Source organism: Aotus nancymaae, unplaced genomic scaffold, assembly GCF_030222135.1.
Source record: "Aotus nancymaae isolate 86718 unplaced genomic scaffold, 86718_ANA_hifiasm-v0.15.2.pri h1tg000067l, whole genome shotgun sequence".
Lineage (NCBI taxonomy): Eukaryota > Metazoa > Chordata > Mammalia > Primates > Aotidae > Aotus > Aotus nancymaae.
In genome coordinates, this window is record NW_026988482.1 from 2,057,065 (window position 1) to 2,075,533 (window position 18,469).

At 38.0% G+C, this 18,469-nt stretch overlaps 1 protein-coding gene across 1 annotated transcript in view; it reads right to left on the reverse strand.

The window, feature by feature from the left end:
- The window catches only part of CCDC39 (coiled-coil domain 39 molecular ruler complex subunit), a 171,050-nt gene that overhangs the window by 35,258 nt on the left and 117,323 nt on the right, over positions 1-18,469 (reverse strand). The window contains exons 11-13 of the mRNA XM_064366843.1: positions 4,223-4,387; positions 2,832-2,969; positions 1,032-1,240 (exon numbers count right to left, since the gene is read on the reverse strand). Of these exons, the coding sequence (XP_064222913.1) occupies positions 1,032-1,240; positions 2,832-2,969; positions 4,223-4,387 (512 nt within the window). The remainder of the gene's footprint in view (positions 1-1,031; positions 1,241-2,831; positions 2,970-4,222; positions 4,388-18,469) is intronic.

Here is an 18,469-nt window from a genome sequence, read left to right on the forward strand (position 1 = left end):
CAAGGAGAATTGCGGGTTTGTACATATGAACGTAGATGCGAAAGTTGTATTAAGACATTCCCTAACAAAATCTAGGTGTGTGCAAAGGATAATATGTAACAGACAAGTTGGGTTTATTCTAGAATGGAAGGTTGGTTTGACTTTGAAAAACTGATCTGTATGTTAAACACATTAACAGATTGAAGAAGCTACATCTTGTCAATGAATCCTGAGAAAGCATATAATAAAAGTAACATCCATTCTTGATAAAACAAATTAAAATAACCTCTTAGTAAATAATAAAAATAGATGGGAGCTCACTTAATATGGTAAAAGGTATCTTTAAAAAACAGAAATGAACTACAGTAAACCTTACACTTAATGAAAAAACAGTGAAAGCTCTCCCTTTGAGATGAGCAAACAAGACAGAGATACCTGGAGTCAACACTGCTCTTCAGTACTGAGCTGGGAAAAAGAAAAGCTATAAAGATTGGAAAGCAAGAAATAAAACTTATCGTTTGAAAACAATATAAATGAAATACAGTATATAGAATTAGAACCTATTGATTGTTGGAACAAGATTGTTAAGCAAGGTTGCTGAACATACAGAAATTAACTGTATTTCTACATACCGGCAACAAACCAAAAATGAAATTGACAGTAACATTAAAAGAAAACTTGTAGCCAGAAATAATCTTTGCGCATAAAGATGTGCAAAATTTCTATGATAAATCACTTCAATAGATGCAGCTAATGAATATCTACTTTATAAAAGACATGTTATTGGACTTTAACAAAAACCATACCTGAGAAGCAATTCCAAGTAGATTAGTGATCTTAATGTAAAAGGGACAATCCAAAGAATGAAGAATTAACGAAAGGAAGAGCCTAGATTTATGGCTATAACACGCCCTATGTCTTATAAAGCCATTTCAAACGAATAAGAAAAAGATGCACGTCCAGGATGTCAGGGACAGCCAGTTCTCCCAACATCACCCTCACTTTTTCTTTTTCTCAAAGTTCCTCAGCAGTGTTTTAAAACTAAAAATTACCTTATGTTTCCCCGTTCTTGATCAACGTATCTTATTTGTGATGCAAGCATTGTTTTATGAACCTTAATTTCTTCGGTTCGCTCTTCCATAGCTGTGTATAATTGCTGTTTTCTTTTTTCCAGGGACAGAACTTCTTCTGCCTTACTGTGAAGCATTTCTCGAGTACGCTTAACTTCAAGTTTTAAAAGATTGTCCTCTATCATCAAATCCTATCAACGTAACAAAATGGTCAAATATTGAAATTATTTTTCATCACAAAACCAAAATATTTTTCTTTTTATTACTACATAAGTCAAACTTGAAAATATACCTTTTTCTAATTGAACCATTGACCAAGATGTTAACTAGGGCTGAATTTAAATTGTTTAGAGTCATAGATTTTTTTCTTTTAAGAAAAGGGTTTATGGTTATTTCAAATCTTTTTTATAATTCAATGTTAAAGTCAAGCTTTGCTATTATAAAAAACAAAAGGAAGAAGTTATTCCTGAAATTAAACTTATACTATCTGGAAAACATAAAGTCCTATGAATGGCCATTTTTATACTCTGAATCTCACAAAAATAATGTGGAAATATATTTTTATCTTAAAACAATTCAGTCATGAGTAGAATACTGACATAAGAATACACGTATCTATCAGTTTTCAGAATACAAAGCCCAGAATCAAATGCTCCATAATATCAGATTTTATTATTTCATAAACATAGCTTTTCAGTTGGAGAGATTAGATACTTACATCTCACATGTACCAAAAATATATTCAAGATGAATGAAAAATCTTAAGCGATGAGACCAGTGTAACTACTAGACATAATAAACACTGGTCTGATTTTTGGTATAACCAAGAAGTTTCTAAGCATAAAAATTAAAAAGAAAAAAGAAATCTAAAGATTTGATGGCTAAAGAAGTTTTATGTCACAAACAATAAATAAAAATGTAAATGGGGAAAATATTTACAATATTTATGACAGAGATAATATTTTTACATGTGAAAATCTTTTGTAAAGCAATTTATGTATGTAAACCTCCCAGGGGAAAACAGGCCAAGAATACAAACCAGAGCTCCAAAGAGAAAACATGGAGCATGACCTAACAGAGAAAGTGTTTTAAACATTTTTATTTAAGCATAAATGTTTGAAAATTTATCATTAAACAAAATAGTTTTAAACCGCCAACTTTAAAAGTGCAGACTAAAACAATGAGATACCATATTTGACTATCAAATTGCCAACAATTTTCTAAATTAGGATATCCAGCCTCAGTGGTACTGAATAAAATAGAATGCTTACAGGAGTATTAGTGGTAGGCTTTAGAAGGTCATTGGGATTGAAAACAGTTTGAAAAATTAAAAATATTCATTTCTTTTTGAACTGTAATTATGTAGGTAGGAATTTATCCAAAGGAACTAATTGAATAACTGTACAATGAACAACTAATTGAATGACTGCATTGTACATGTAGTACTATTTACAATAGCCAAGCATTGGAGAGAAACCAAATCCTAAAAAATAGTGGACGTTTAAATAAATTATGGTAACTTCATTCAATGCACTTACAGAAAGCTTTCAAAACTACTTTTCAAAGAATAATGTTTTAAGAAACATATGGTATGTAGAAATTTTTTTAATATACCATAAAAAGCCAAATTTCTTTAAAAGACTGGAAGGAAATAACAGACTTTAACACTGGGTATATTGGGAATAGTGATTACAGTCACTTTTTCATAATTAGCTGAATTTGTCTACAGTTAACATGGAAACATGGTTTTCAATACTATAGATGCATACGATTTTACTGCACCTGCTTAAAAGCTTTGGCTTTGTCAAGTTCTTTCTCTGATCTGTCGATGAACAGGTTTAGTTCATTTATTTTGGTCATAAGGGACTGTTTTTCATCACTGCTTTTACTGTTTGACTTCTTGATAAAAAAAAGATCATTCTGCAAAAAGAAAAAAGGTATATATGTTTTAAATATTAACAAAAATATTAAATACTATATTATATATATCCTACATTAAATTATATACTGAGATATTTATAATAATCCTGTTTTATTATCTCATCCTGCTATACATTCTATAGCATTAATATTCTCGTATTCTAAATAATCAAAACAATACCACATATTGAGTACCTACTAACGTATTGTGCTAAGATACAAATTCTAGTTCTCCCAAATGTCCTAAAATAATATTAATTTTTCCCTCATTTAATAGATGAGTAAACTAGAGCTCAGAAAAGTTAAAATAGCAGTAGTGGTATAGCCTTGAAATTTAAAACTCATTCTGATCCAAAAACAAGTGTTCTTTTTCCACTAAACAAGGGTAACAATTTAAGAATATTTCATCAGATGACAAAGTACTCCAAACCAAAATTCTGTCTTCTTAAAATAAGAGGAAAAAAATTAAGTAATACCTCTCCACCTTTTGCAGCCCTCAAGGAATTTAGGGCAATTCTTTTCATAACCACCAGAGGACACTCATCAATAGCCTTTCCAGTGGTAAGTAACATTTAGACCCTGTCAACTTCTCACCCCATTCAAGTCCACGCTCACTCTCTCACTTTTACTCTCTAGTCAAACTTTAACATAGGTTTTATATTACAATAAACATAATAAAATGCCTAAAGATGAAGACATTCTTGCCTTATTAACAGAATCGAATCATTTCAAATATTATAAATAAGTAAAGATTTGAGTAATAACTGCTGACTCATAAAAGAGCAGCTTCTCTGTAGATGGCATAAGAAAGACAAAGGGCGATCAAGTTGTCACGGCACATATAAAATAGAAAACTAGAACTCATCAATGTTCTGAACAGTGTACTCTTGAAGAGTATTTAGAAGTCAAATGCAGCAGGTGTCAAATCGTAGCTCTCCATGTACTAGCTGCGTAACCTGGACAAATTACTTAATCTACAAAACAGATAATGGTATCTTCCTCACAGAACAGCTGTAAGGATTATATGAAATTAAATACTAGAGGCATGTCATACAATATTTAGGAGGTACTAAATGCATTACCAATGGCAACGTTACACACTTATAGTACAGAAATAAGAACACTGTTCATACATTAGTTATGTACATGTGTAGACTACCAAACACCCTATCCAAAGTAGTCTTAGGAACATGTTGACTTGAAACAGAAAGACTAGGATATTTGAAATATAAAATGTATTTTGGCTAAGTTACATGAAGCTTCTTGATCTGTGTTTCCAAAAGGCCACATGTAGATATTTTCTCTTCCAAAGACTTCTTAAGTTCAACAATTTTTGCTTCAAGGGCTTGTTTTTCTTCTGAATTAACTTCTCCCTTTAACCGTGACATTCTCTGTTCCAATTGTTGAATGTGAAAATCCTTTTACAGTTTGTTTTTAAAAAAAAAAAAAAAATAGTTATTACAAAGAAACAAACAAAAGCATTTCTATAAGTGTAAAAACAAAGTGAATGCTTATGAGTTTGGACTGGGCATTGCCATGTAATAAAGTCACTTTAGTCTTTCAGTAATTCAGGACAAAATTCTTTTCACTATAACAGGAACAAAAATAAACTATATCTCAACAATCGAGATGCATGATAGACACAGAAACGATCTGAAAATATGACAGAGCTGGGGGGTGTTTATCATACTACGATGATGGAATCTCAGTAAAACAGTCAAGGTGCATGATAGACACAGAAACAATCTGAAAATACGACAGAGCTGGGGGGTGTTTATCATACTACCATGATGGAATCTCTGTAAAACAGTCAAGGTGCATGATAGACACAGAAACAATCTGACAGTACAACAGAGCTGGGGGGTCTTTATCATACTACCATGATGGAATCTCAGTAAAAAAATCAAGATGTACGATAGACACAGAAACAATCTGACAATACGACAGAGCTGGGGGGTGTTTATCATACTACCTTGATGGAATCTCAGTAAGACAATCAAGGTGCATGATAGACACAGAAACAATCTGAAAATACGACAGAGCTGGGGGGTGTTTATCATACTGTCATGATGGAATCTCAGTAAAACAGTCAAGGTGCATGATACACACAGAAACAATCTGACAATACGACAGAGCTATGGGGTGTTTATCATACTACCATGATGGAATCTCAGTAAAACAGTCAAGGTGCATGATAGACACGGAAACAATCTGACAAGACGACAGAGCTGGGGGGTGTTTATCATACTACCATGATGGAATCTCAGTAAAACAGTCAAGGTGCATGATAGACACAGAAACAATCTGACAGTACAACAGAGCTGGGGGGTCTTTATCATACTACCATGATGGAATCTCAGTAAAAAAATCAAGATGTATGATAGACACAGAAACAATCTGACAATACGACAGAGCTGGGGGGTGTTTATCATACTACCTTGATGGAATCTCAGTAAGACAATCAAGGTGCATGATAGACACAGAAACAATCTGAAAATACGACAGAGCTGGGGGGTGTTTATCATACTATCATGATGGAAACTCAGTAAAATAGTCAAGGTGCATGATAAACACAGATACATTCTGACAATACGACAGAGCTATGGGGTGTTTATCATACTACCATGATGGAATCTCAGTAAAACAGTCAAGGTGCATGATAGACACGGAAACAATCTGACAAGACGACAGAGCTGGGGGGTGTTTATCATACTACCATGATGGAATCTCAGTAAAACAGTCAAGGTGCATGATAGACACAGAAACAAGCTTAAAATATGACACAGCTGGAGCGCGTTTGTCATACTACCATAATGGAATCTCAGTAAAAGAGTCAAGGTGCATGATAGACACAGAAACAATCTGACAATACAACAGAGCTGGGGGGTGTTTATCATACTACCATGATGGAATCTCAGTAAAACAGTCAAGGTGCATGATAGACACAGAAACAATCTGACAATACGACAGAGCTGGGGGGTGTTTATCATACTAGCATGATGGAATCTCAGTAAAACAGTCAAGGTGCATGATAGACACAGAAACAATCTGAAAATACGACAGAGCTGGGGGGTGTTTATCATACTCTCATTATGGAATCTCAGTAAAACAGTCAATGTGCATGATAAACACAGAAACAATCTGACAATACGACAGAGCTGGGGGGTGTTTATCATGCTACCATGATGGAATCTCAGTAAAACAATCAAGGTGCATGATAGACACAGAAACAATCTGAAAATACGACAGAGCTGGGGGGTGTTTATCATACTACCATGATGGAAACTCAGTAAAAAAGTCAAGGTGCATGATAGACACAGAAACAATCTGAGAATACGACAGAGCTGGGGGGTGTTTATCATACTATCATGACGGAAACTCAGTAAAATAGTCAAGGTGCATGATAGACACAGAAACATTCTGACAATACGACAGACCTGGGGGGTGTTTATCATACTACCATGATGGAATCTCAGTAAAACAATCAAGGTGCATGATAGACACAGAAACAATCTGAAAATACGACAGAGCTGGGGGGTGTTTATCATACTACCATGATGGAATCTCAGTAAAACAGTCAAGGTGCATGATAGACACAGAAACAATCTGACAATACGACAGAGCTGGGGGGTGTTTATCATGCTACCATGATGGAATCTCAGTAAAACAATCAAGGTGCATGATAGACACAGAAACAATCTGAAAATACGACAGAGCTGGGGGGTGTTTATCATACTACCATGATGGAAACTCAGTAAAAAAGTCAAGGTGCATGATAGACACAGAAACAATCTGAGAATACGACAGAGCTGGGGGGTGTTTATCATACTATCATGACGGAAACTCAGTAAAATAGTCAAGGTGCATGATAGACACAGAAACATTCTGACAATACGACAGACCTGGGGGGTGTTTATCATACTACCATGATGGAATCTCAGTAAAACAATCAAGGTGCATGATAGACACAGAAACAATCTGAAAATACGACAGAGCTGGGGGGTGTTTATCATACTACCATGATGGAAACTCAGTAAAACAGTCAAGGTGCATGACAGACACAGAAACATTCTGACAATACGACACAGATGGGGCGTGTTTATCATACTACCATGATGGAAACTCAGTAAAACAATCAAGGTGCATGATAGACACAGAAACAATCTGAAAATACGACAGAGCTGGGGGGTGTTTATCATATTACCATGATGGAATCTCAGTAAAACAGTCAAGATGCATGATAGACACAGAAACAATCTGACAATACGACAGAGCTGGGGGGTGTTTATTATACTACCATGATGGAATCTCAGGAAAACAGTCAAGGTGCATGATAGACACAGAAACAATCTGAAAATACGACAGAGCTCGGGGGTGTTTATCATACTACCATGATGGAATCTCAAACAATCAAGGTGCATGACAGACACAGAAACAATCTGACAATACGACAGAGCTGGGGGGTGTTTATCATACTAACATGATAGAATCTCAGTAAAACAGTCAAGGTGCATCATAGACACAGAAACAATCTGAAAATACGACAGATCTGGGGGGTGTTTATCATACTATCATGATGGAATCACAGTAAAACAATCAAGGTGCATGATAGACACAGAAACAATCTGACAACATGACAGAGCTGGGGGGTGTTTATCATACTACCATGATGAAATCTCAGTACAACAGTCAAGGTGCATGATAGACACAGAAACAATCTGACAATACGGCAGAGCTGGGGGGTGTTTATCATAATACCATGATGGAATCTCAGTAAAACAGTCAAAGTGCATGATAGACACAGAAACAATCTGAAAATGGGACAGAGCTGGGGGTGTTTATCATACTATCATGATGGAATCTCAGTAAAACAATCAAGGTGCATGATAGACACAGAAACAATCTGACAATACGACAGAGCTGGGGGGTGTTTATCATACTACCATGATGGAATCTCAGAAAAACAGTCAAGGCGCATGATAGACACAGAAACAATCTGAAAATACGACAGAGCTGGGGGGTGTTTATCATACTATTATGATGAAATCTCAGTAAAACAATCAACGTGCATGATAGACACAGAAACAATCTGACAATACGGCACAGCTGGGGGGTGTTTATCATACTACCATGATGGAATCTCAGTAAAACAGTCAAGGTGCATGATAGACACAGAAACAATCTGACAATACGGCACAGCTGGGGGGTGTTTATCATACTATCATGATGGAATCTCAGTAAAACAGTCAAGGTGCATGATAGACACAGAAACAATCTGACAATACGACAGAGCGGGGGGTGTTTATCATACTACCATGATGGAATCTCAGTAAAACAGTCAACGTGCATGATAGACACAGAAACAATCTGACAATACGACAGAGCTGGGGGGTGTTTATCAAACTATCAAGATGGAATCTCAGTAAAAGAATCAAGATGCATGATAGACACGGAAACAATCTGACAATACGACAGAACTGGGGGGTGTTTATCATACTACCATGATGGAATCTCAGTAAAACTATCAAGGTGCATGATAGACACAGAAACAATCTGATAATATGACAGAGCTGGGGGGTGTTTATCATACTACCATGATGGAATCTCAGTAAGACAATCAAGGTGCATGATAGACACAGAAACAATCTGACAATACGACAGAGCTGGGGGGTGTTTATCATACTACCATGATGGAATCTCAGTAAAACAGTCAAGGTGCATGATAGACACAGAAACAATCTGAAAATACGACAGAGCTGGGGGGTGTTTATCATACTACCATGATGGAATCTCAATAAAACAGTCAAGGTGCATGATAGACACAGAAAAAATCTGAAAATACGACAGAGCTGGGGGGTGTTTATCATACTCTCATGATGGAATCTCAGTAAAACAATCAAGGTGCATGATAGACACAGAAACAATCTGAGAGTACGACAGAGCTGGGGGGTGTTTATCATACTACCATGATGGAATCTCAGTAAAATAATCAAGGTGCATGATAGACACAGAAACAATCTGACAATACAACAGAGCTGGGGGGCCTTTATCATACTACCATGATGGAACCTCAGTAAAAACATCAAGGTGCATGATAGACACAGAAACAATCTGAAAAAACGACAGAGCTCGGGGGTGTTTATCATACTATCATGATGGAATCTCAGTAAAACAGTCAAGGTGCACGATAGACACAGAAAGAATCTGAAAATACGACAGAGCTGGGGGGTGTTTATCGTATTACCATGATGGAATCTCACTAAAACAGTCAAGGTGCATGATAGACACAGAAACAATCTGAAAATATGACAGATCTGGGGGTGTTTATCATACTATCATTATGGAATCTCAGTAAAACAATCAATGTGCATGATAAACACAGAAAAAATCTGACAATACGACAGAGCTGGGGGGTGTTTATCATACTACCATGATGGAACCTCAGTAAAATAACCAAGGTGCATGTTAAGCACAAAAACACTCTGAAAATACGACAGAGCTGGGGAGTGTTTATCATACTACCATGACGGAAACTCAGTAAAACAGTCAAGGTGCATGACAGACACAGAAACATTCTGACAATACGACAGAGCTGGGGGGTGTTTATCATACTACCATGATGGAATCTCAGGAAAACAATGAAGGTGCATGACAGACACAGAAAAAATCTGAAAATAGGACAAAGCTGGGGGGTGTTTATCATACTACCATGATGGAATCTCAGTAAAACAGTCAAGATGCATGATAGACACAGCAAAAATCTGACAATACGACAGAGCTGGGGGGTGTTTATCATACTACCATGATGGAATCTCAGTAAAACAATAAAGGTGCATGATACACACCGAAACAATCGGACAATACGACAGAGCTGGGGGGTGTTTATCATACTACCATGATGGAATCTCAGTAAAACAATCAACGTACATGATACACACAGAAACAATCTGAAAATACGACAGAGCTGGGGGGTGTTTATTATACTACCATGATGGGATCTCAGTAAAACAGTCAAGGTGCATGATAGACACAGAAACAACCTGACAATACGACAGAGCTGGGGGGTGTTTATCATACTACCATGATGGAATCTCAGCAAAACAATCAAGGTGCATGATACACAGAGAAACAATCTGAAAATACGACAGAGCTGGGGGGTGTTTATCATACTACCATGATGGAATCTTAGTTAAACAATCAACGTGAATGATACACACAGAAACAATCTGAAAATACCACAGAGCTGGGGGGTGATTATCATACTACCATGATGGAATCTCAGTAAAACAGTCAAGATGCATGAAAGACTCAGCAACAATCTGACAATACGACAGAGCTGGGGGGTGTTTATTATACTACCATGATGGAATCTCAGGAAAAAACTCAAGGTGCATGATAGACACAGAAACAATGTGACAATACGACAGACCTGGGGGCTGTTTATCATACTACCATGATGGAATCTCAGACAAACAATCAAGGTGCATGATAGACCCAGAAAAAATCTGACACTACGACAGAGCTGGGGGGTGTTTATCATACTAACATGATGGAATCTCAGTAAAACAGTCAAGGTGCATGATAGACACAGAAACAGTCTGAAAATACGACAGAGCTGGGGGGTGTTTATCATACTATCATGATGGAATCACAGTAAAACAATCAAGGTGCATGATAGACAAAGAAACAATCTGACAATACGACAGAGCTGGGGGATGTTTATCATACTACCGTGATGGAATCTCAGTAAAACTGTCAAGGTGCATGATAGACACAGAAACAATCTGACAATACGACAGAGCTGGGGGGTGTTTATCATAATACCATGATGGAATCTCAGTAAAACAGTCAAGGTGCATGATAGACACAGAAACAATCTGAAAATGCGACAGAGCTGGGGGGTGTTTATCATACTATCATGATGGAAACTCAGTAAAACAATCAAGGTGCATGATAGACACAGAAACAATCTGAAAATACAACAGAGCTGGGGGGTGTTTATCATACTACCATGATGGAATCTCAGTAAAACAGTCAAGGTGCATGATAGACACAGAAACAATCTGAAAATACGACAGAGCTGGGGGGTGTTTATCATAGTATTATGATGAAATCTCAGTAAAACAATCAAGGTGCATGAAAGACACAGAAACAATCTGACAATACGACAGAGCTTGGGGGTGTTTATCATACTATCATGATGGAATCTGAGTAAAACAATCAAGGTGCATGATAGACACAGAAACAGTCTGACAATACGACAGAGCTGGGGCGTGTTTATCATACTACCATGATGGAATCTCAGTAAAGCAGTCAAGGTGCTTGATAGACACAGAAACAATCTGATAATACGAGAGAGCTGGGGAGTGTTTATCATACTACCATGATGGAATCTCAGCAAAATACTCAAGGTGCATGATAGACACAGAAACAATCTGACAATACGACAGAGGTGGGGGGTGTTTATCATACTACCATGATGGAATCTCAGTAAAACAGTCAAGGTGCATGATAGACACAGAAACAGTCTGAAAATACAACAGAGCTGGGGGGTTTTTATCATACTATCATGATGGAATCACAGTAAAACAATCAAGGTGCATGATAGACACAGAAACAATCTGACAATACGACAGAGCTGGGGGGTGTTTATCATATTACCATGATGGAATCTCAGTAAAACTGTCAAGGTGCATGATAGACACAGAAACAATCTGACAATACTACAGAGCTGGGGGGTGTTTATCATAATACCATGATGGAATCTCAGTAAAACAGTCAAGGTGCATGATAGACACAGAAACAGTCTGAAAATGCGACAGAGCTGGGGGGTGTGTAACATACTACCATGATGGAATCTCAGCAAAACAGTCAAGGTGCATGATAGACACAGAAACAATCTGACAATACGGCAGAGCTGGGGGGTGTTTATCATAATACCATGATGGAATCTCAGTAAAACAGTCAAAGTGCATGATAGACACAGAAACAATCTGAAAATGGGACAGAGCTGGGGGTGTTTATCATACTATCATGATGGAATCTCAGTAAAACAATCAAGGTGCATGATAGACACAGAAACAATCTGACAATACGACAGAGCTGGGGGGTGTTTATCATACTACCATGATGGAATCTCAGAAAAACAGTCAAGGCGCATGATAGACACAGAAACAATCTGAAAATACGACAGAGCTGGGGGGTGTTTATCATACTATTATGATGAAATCTCAGTAAAACAATCAACGTGCATGATAGACACAGAAACAATCTGACAATACGGCACAGCTGGGGGGTGTTTATCATACTACCATGATGGAATCTCAGTAAAACAGTCAAGGTGCATGATAGACACAGAAACAATCTGACAATACGACAGAGCTGGGTGCTGTTTATCATACTATCATGATGGAATCTCAGTAAAACAGTCAAGGTGCATGATAGACACAGAAACAATCTGACAATACGACAGAGCGGGGGGTGTTTATCATACTACCATGATGGAATCTCAGTAAAACAGTCAACGTGCATGATAGACACAGAAACAATCTGACAATACGACAGAGCTGGGGGGTGTTTATCAAACTATCAAGATGGAATCTCAGTAAAAGAATCAAGATGCATGATAGACACGGAAACAATCTGACAATACGACAGAACTGGGGGGTGTTTATCATACTACCATGATGGAATCTCAGTAAAACTATCAAGGTGCATGATAGACACAGAAACAATCTGATAATATGACAGAGCTGGGGGGTGTTTATCATACTACCATGATGGAATCTCAGTAAGACAATCAAGGTGCATGATAGACACAGAAACAATCTGACAATACGACAGAGCTGGGGGGTGTTTATCATACTACCATGATGGAATCTCAGTAAAACAGTCAAGGTGCATGATAGACACAGAAACAATCTGAAAATACGACAGAGCTGGGGGGTGTTTATCATACTACCATGATGGAATCTCAATAAAACAGTCAAGGTGCATGATAGACACAGAAAAAATCTGAAAATACGACAGAGCTGGGGGGTGTTTATCATACTCTCATGATGGAATCTCAGTAAAACAATCAAGGTGCATGATAGACACAGAAACAATCTGAGAGTACGACAGAGCTGGGGGGTGTTTATCATACTACCATGATGGAATCTCAGTAAAATAATCAAGGTGCATGATAGACACAGAAACAATCTGACAATACAACAGAGCTGGGGGGCCTTTATCATACTACCAAGATGAAACCTCAGTAAAAACATCAAGGTGCATGATAGACACAGAAACAATCTGAAAAAACGACAGAGCTCGGGGGTGTTTATCATACTATCATGATGGAATCTCAGTAAAACAGTCAAGGTGCACGATAGACACAGAAAGAATCTGAAAATACGACAGAGCTGGGGGGTGTTTATCGTATTACCATGATGGAATCTCACTAAAACAGTCAAGGTGCATGATAGACACAGAAACAATCTGAAAATATGACAGATCTGGGGCTGTTTATCATACTATCATTATGGAATCTCAGTAAAACAATCAATGTGCATGATAAACACAGAAAAAATCTGACAATACGACAGAGCTGGGGGGTGTTTATCATACTACCATGATGGAACCTCAGTAAAATAACCAAGGTGCATGTTAAGCACAAAAACACTCTGAAAATACGACAGAGCTGGGGAGTGTTTATCATACTACCATGACGGAAACTCAGTAAAACAGTCAAGGTGCATGACAGACACAGAAACATTCTGACAATACGACAGAGCTGGGGGGTGTTTATCATACTACCATGATGGAATCTCAGGAAAACAATGAAGGTGCATGACAGACACAGAAAAAATCTGAAAATAGGACAAAGCTGGGGGGTGTTTATCATACTACCATGATGGAATCTCAGTAAAACAGTCAAGATGCATGATAGACACAGCAAAAATCTGACAATACGACAGAGCTGGGGGGTGTTTATCATACTACCATGATGGAATCTCAGTAAAACAATAAAGGTGCATGATACACACCGAAACAATCGGACAATACGACAGAGCTGGGGGGTGTTTATCATACTACCATGATGGAATCTCAGTAAAACAATCAACGTACATGATACACACAGAAACAATCTGAAAATACGACAGAGCTGGGGGGTGTTTATTATACTACCATGATGGGATCTCAGTAAAACAGTCAAGGTGCATGATAGACACAGAAACAACCTGACAATACGACAGAGCTGGGGGGTGTTTATCATACTACCATGATGGAATCTCAGCAAAACAATCAAGGTGCATGATACACAGAGAAACAATCTGAAAATACGACAGAGCTGGGGGGTGTTTATCATACTACCATGATGGAATCTTAGTTAAACAATCAACGTGAATGATACACACAGAAACAATCTGAAAATACCACAGAGCTGGGGGGTGATTATCATACTACCATGATGGAATCTCAGTAAAACAGTCAAGATGCATGAAAGACTCAGCAACAATCTGACAATACGACAGAGCTGGGGGGTGTTTATTATACTACCATGATGGAATCTCAGGAAAAAACTCAAGGTGCATGATAGACACAGAAACAATGTGACAATACGACAGACCTGGGGGCTGTTTATCATACTACCATGATGGAATCTCAGACAAACAATCAAGGTGCATGATAGACCCAGAAAAAATCTGACACTACGACAGAGCTGGGGGGTGTTTATCATACTAACATGATGGAATCTCAGTAAAACAGTCAAGGTGCATGATAGACACAGAAACAGTCTGAAAATACGACAGAGCTGGGGGGTGTTTATCATACTATCATGATGGAATCACAGTAAAACAATCAAGGTGCATGATAGACAAAGAAACAATCTGACAATACGACAGAGCTGGGGGATGTTTATCATACTACCGTGATGGAATCTCAGTAAAACTGTCAAGGTGCATGATAGACACAGAAACAATCTGACAATACGACAGAGCTGGGGGGTGTTTATCATAATACCATGATGGAATCTCAGTAAAACAGTCAAGGTGCATGATAGACACAGAAACAATCTGAAAATGCGACAGAGCTGGGGGGTGTTTATCATACTATCATGATGGAAACTCAGTAAAACAATCAAGGTGCATGATAGACACAGAAACAATCTGAAAATACAACAGAGCTGGGGGGTGTTTATCATACTACCATGATGGAATCTCAGTAAAACAGTCAAGGTGCATGATAGACACAGAAACAATCTGAAAATACGACAGAGCTGGGGGGTGTTTATCATAGTATTATGATGAAATCTCAGTAAAACAATCAAGGTGCATGAAAGACACAGAAACAATCTGACAATACGACAGAGCTTGGGGGTGTTTATCATACTATCATGATGGAATCTGAGTAAAACAATCAAGGTGCATGATAGACACAGAAACAGTCTGACAATACGACAGAGCTGGGGCGTGTTTATCATACTACCATGATGGAATCTCAGTAAAGCAGTCAAGGTGCTTGATAGACACAGAAACAATCTGATAATACGAGAGAGCTGGGGAGTGTTTATCATACTACCATGATGGAATCTCAGCAAAATACTCAAGGTGCATGATAGACACAGAAACAATCTGACAATACGACAGAGGTGGGGGGTGTTTATCATACTACCATGATGGAATCTCAGAAAAACAATCAAGGTGCATGATAGACACAGAAACAATCTGACAATACGACAGAGCTGGGGGGTGTTTATCACACTAACATGATGGAATCTCAGTAAAACAGTCAAGGTGCATGATAGACACAGAAACAGTCTGAAAATACGACAGAGCTGGGGGGTTTTTATCATACTATCATGATGGAATCACAGTAAAACAATCAAGGTGCATGAAAGACACAGAAACAATCTGACAATACGACAGAGCTGGGGGGTGTTTATCATACTAACATGATGGAATCTCAGTAAAACAGTCAAGGTGCATGATAGACACAGAAACAGTCTGAAAATACAACAGAGCTGGGGGGTTTTTATCATACTATCATGATGGAATCACAGTAAAACAATCAAGGTGCATGATAGACACAGAAACAATCTGACAATACGACAGAGCTGGGGGGTGTTTATCATATTACCATGATGGAATCTCAGTAAAACTGTCAAGGTGCATGATAGACACAGAAACAATCTGACAATACTACAGAGCTGGGGGGTGTTTATCATAATACCATGATGGAATCTCAGTAAAACAGTCAAGGTGCATGATAGACACAGAAACAGTCTGAAAATGCGACAGAGCTGGGGGGTGTTTATCATACTATCATGATGGAATCTCAGTAAAACAATCAAGGTGCATGATAGACACAGTAACAGTCTGACAATACAACAGAGCTGGGGGGTGTTTATCATACTACCATGATGGAATCTCAGTAAAACAGTCAAGGTGCATGATAGACACAGAAACAATCTGAAAATACGACAGAGCTGGGGAGTGTTTATCATACTATCATGATGGAATCTCAGGAAAAAAATCAAGGAGCATGATAGACACAGAAACAATCTGATAATACGACAGAGATGGGGGGCGTTTATCATACTACCATGATGGAATCTCAGTAAAACAGTCAAGGTGCATGATAGACACAGAAAAAATCTGAAAATACGACAGAACTGGGGGGTGTTTATAATACTACCATGATGGAATCTCAGTAAAACAGTCAAGGTGCATGATAGACACAGAAACAATCTGACAAAACGACAGAGATGGGGGGCGTTTATCATATTACCATGATGGAATCTCAGTAAAACAGTCAAGGTGCATGATAGACACAGAAACAATCTGAAAATACGACAGAGCTGGGGGGTATTTATAATACTATTATGATGAAATCTCAGTAAAACAATCAAGGTGCATGATAGACACAGAAACAATCTGTCAATACGACAGAGCTAGGGGGTGTTTATCATACTACCATGATGGAATCTCAGTAAAACAGTCAAGGTGCATGATAGACACAGAAACAATCTCACAATACCACAGAGCTGGGGGTGTTTATCATACTACCTTGATGGAATCTCAGTAAAACAGTCAAGGTGCATGTTAGACACAGAAACAATCTGACAATACGACAGAGCTGGGGGGTGTTTATCATAGTAACATGATGGAATCTCAGTAAAATACTCAAGGTGCATGATAGACACAGAAACAATCTGACAATACGACAGAGCTGGGGGTGTTTATCATACTATCATGATGGAATCTCTGTAAAACAATCAAGGTGCATGATAGACACGAAAACAATCTGACAATACGACAGAGCTGGGGGGTGTTTATCATACTACCATGATGGAATCTCAGTAAAAAAATCAAGGTGTATGATAGACACAGAAACAATGTGAAAATATGACAGAGCTGGGGAGTGTTTATCATACTATCATGATGGAATCTCAGTAAGACAATCAAGGTGCATGATAGACATAGAAACAATCTGACAATACGACAGAGCTGGGGGGTGTTTATCATACTACCATGATGGAATCACAGTAAAACAGTCAAGGTGCATGATAGACACAGAAACAATCTGAAAACACGACAGAGCTGGGGGGTGTTTATCATAGTACCATGATGGAATCTCAGTAAAAGAATCAAGGAGCATGATAGACACAGAAACAGTCTGACAATACGACAGAGCTGGGGGTGTTTATCATACTATCATGATGGAATCTCAGTAAAACAATCAAGGTGCATGATACACACAGAAACAATCTGACAATACGACAGAGCTGGGGGGGGTTTATCATACTACCATGATGGAATCTCAGTAAAACAATCAAGGTGCATGATACACACAGAAACAATCTGAAAATACGACAGAGCTGGAGGGTGTTTATCATACTACCATGATGGAATCTTAGTTAAACAATCAACGTGAATGATACACACAGAAACAATCTGAAAATATGACAGAGCTGGGGGGTGTTTATCATACTACCATGTTGGAATCTCAGTAAAACAGTCAAGATGCATGATAGACACAGCAAAAATCTGACAATACGACAGAGCTGGGGGGTGTTTATTATACTACCATGATGGAATCTCAGGAAAAAACTCAAGGTGCATGATAGACACAGAAACAATCTGACAATACGTCAGAGCTGGGGGGTGTTAATCATACTACCATGATGGAATCTCAGTAAAACTGTCAAGGTGCATGATAGACACAGAAACAATCTGACAATACGACAGAGCTGGGGGTTGTTTATCATAATACCATGATGGAATCTCAGTAAAACAGTCAAGGTGCATGATAGACGCAGAAACAGTCTGAAAATACGACAGAGCTGGGGGGTGTTTATCATACTATCATGATGGAATCACAGAAAAACAATCAAGGTGCATGATAGACAAAGAAACAATCTGACAATACGACAGAGCTGGGGGGTGTTTATCATACTACCATGATGGAATCTCAGTAAAACAATCAAGGTGCATGATAGACACAGAAACAATCTG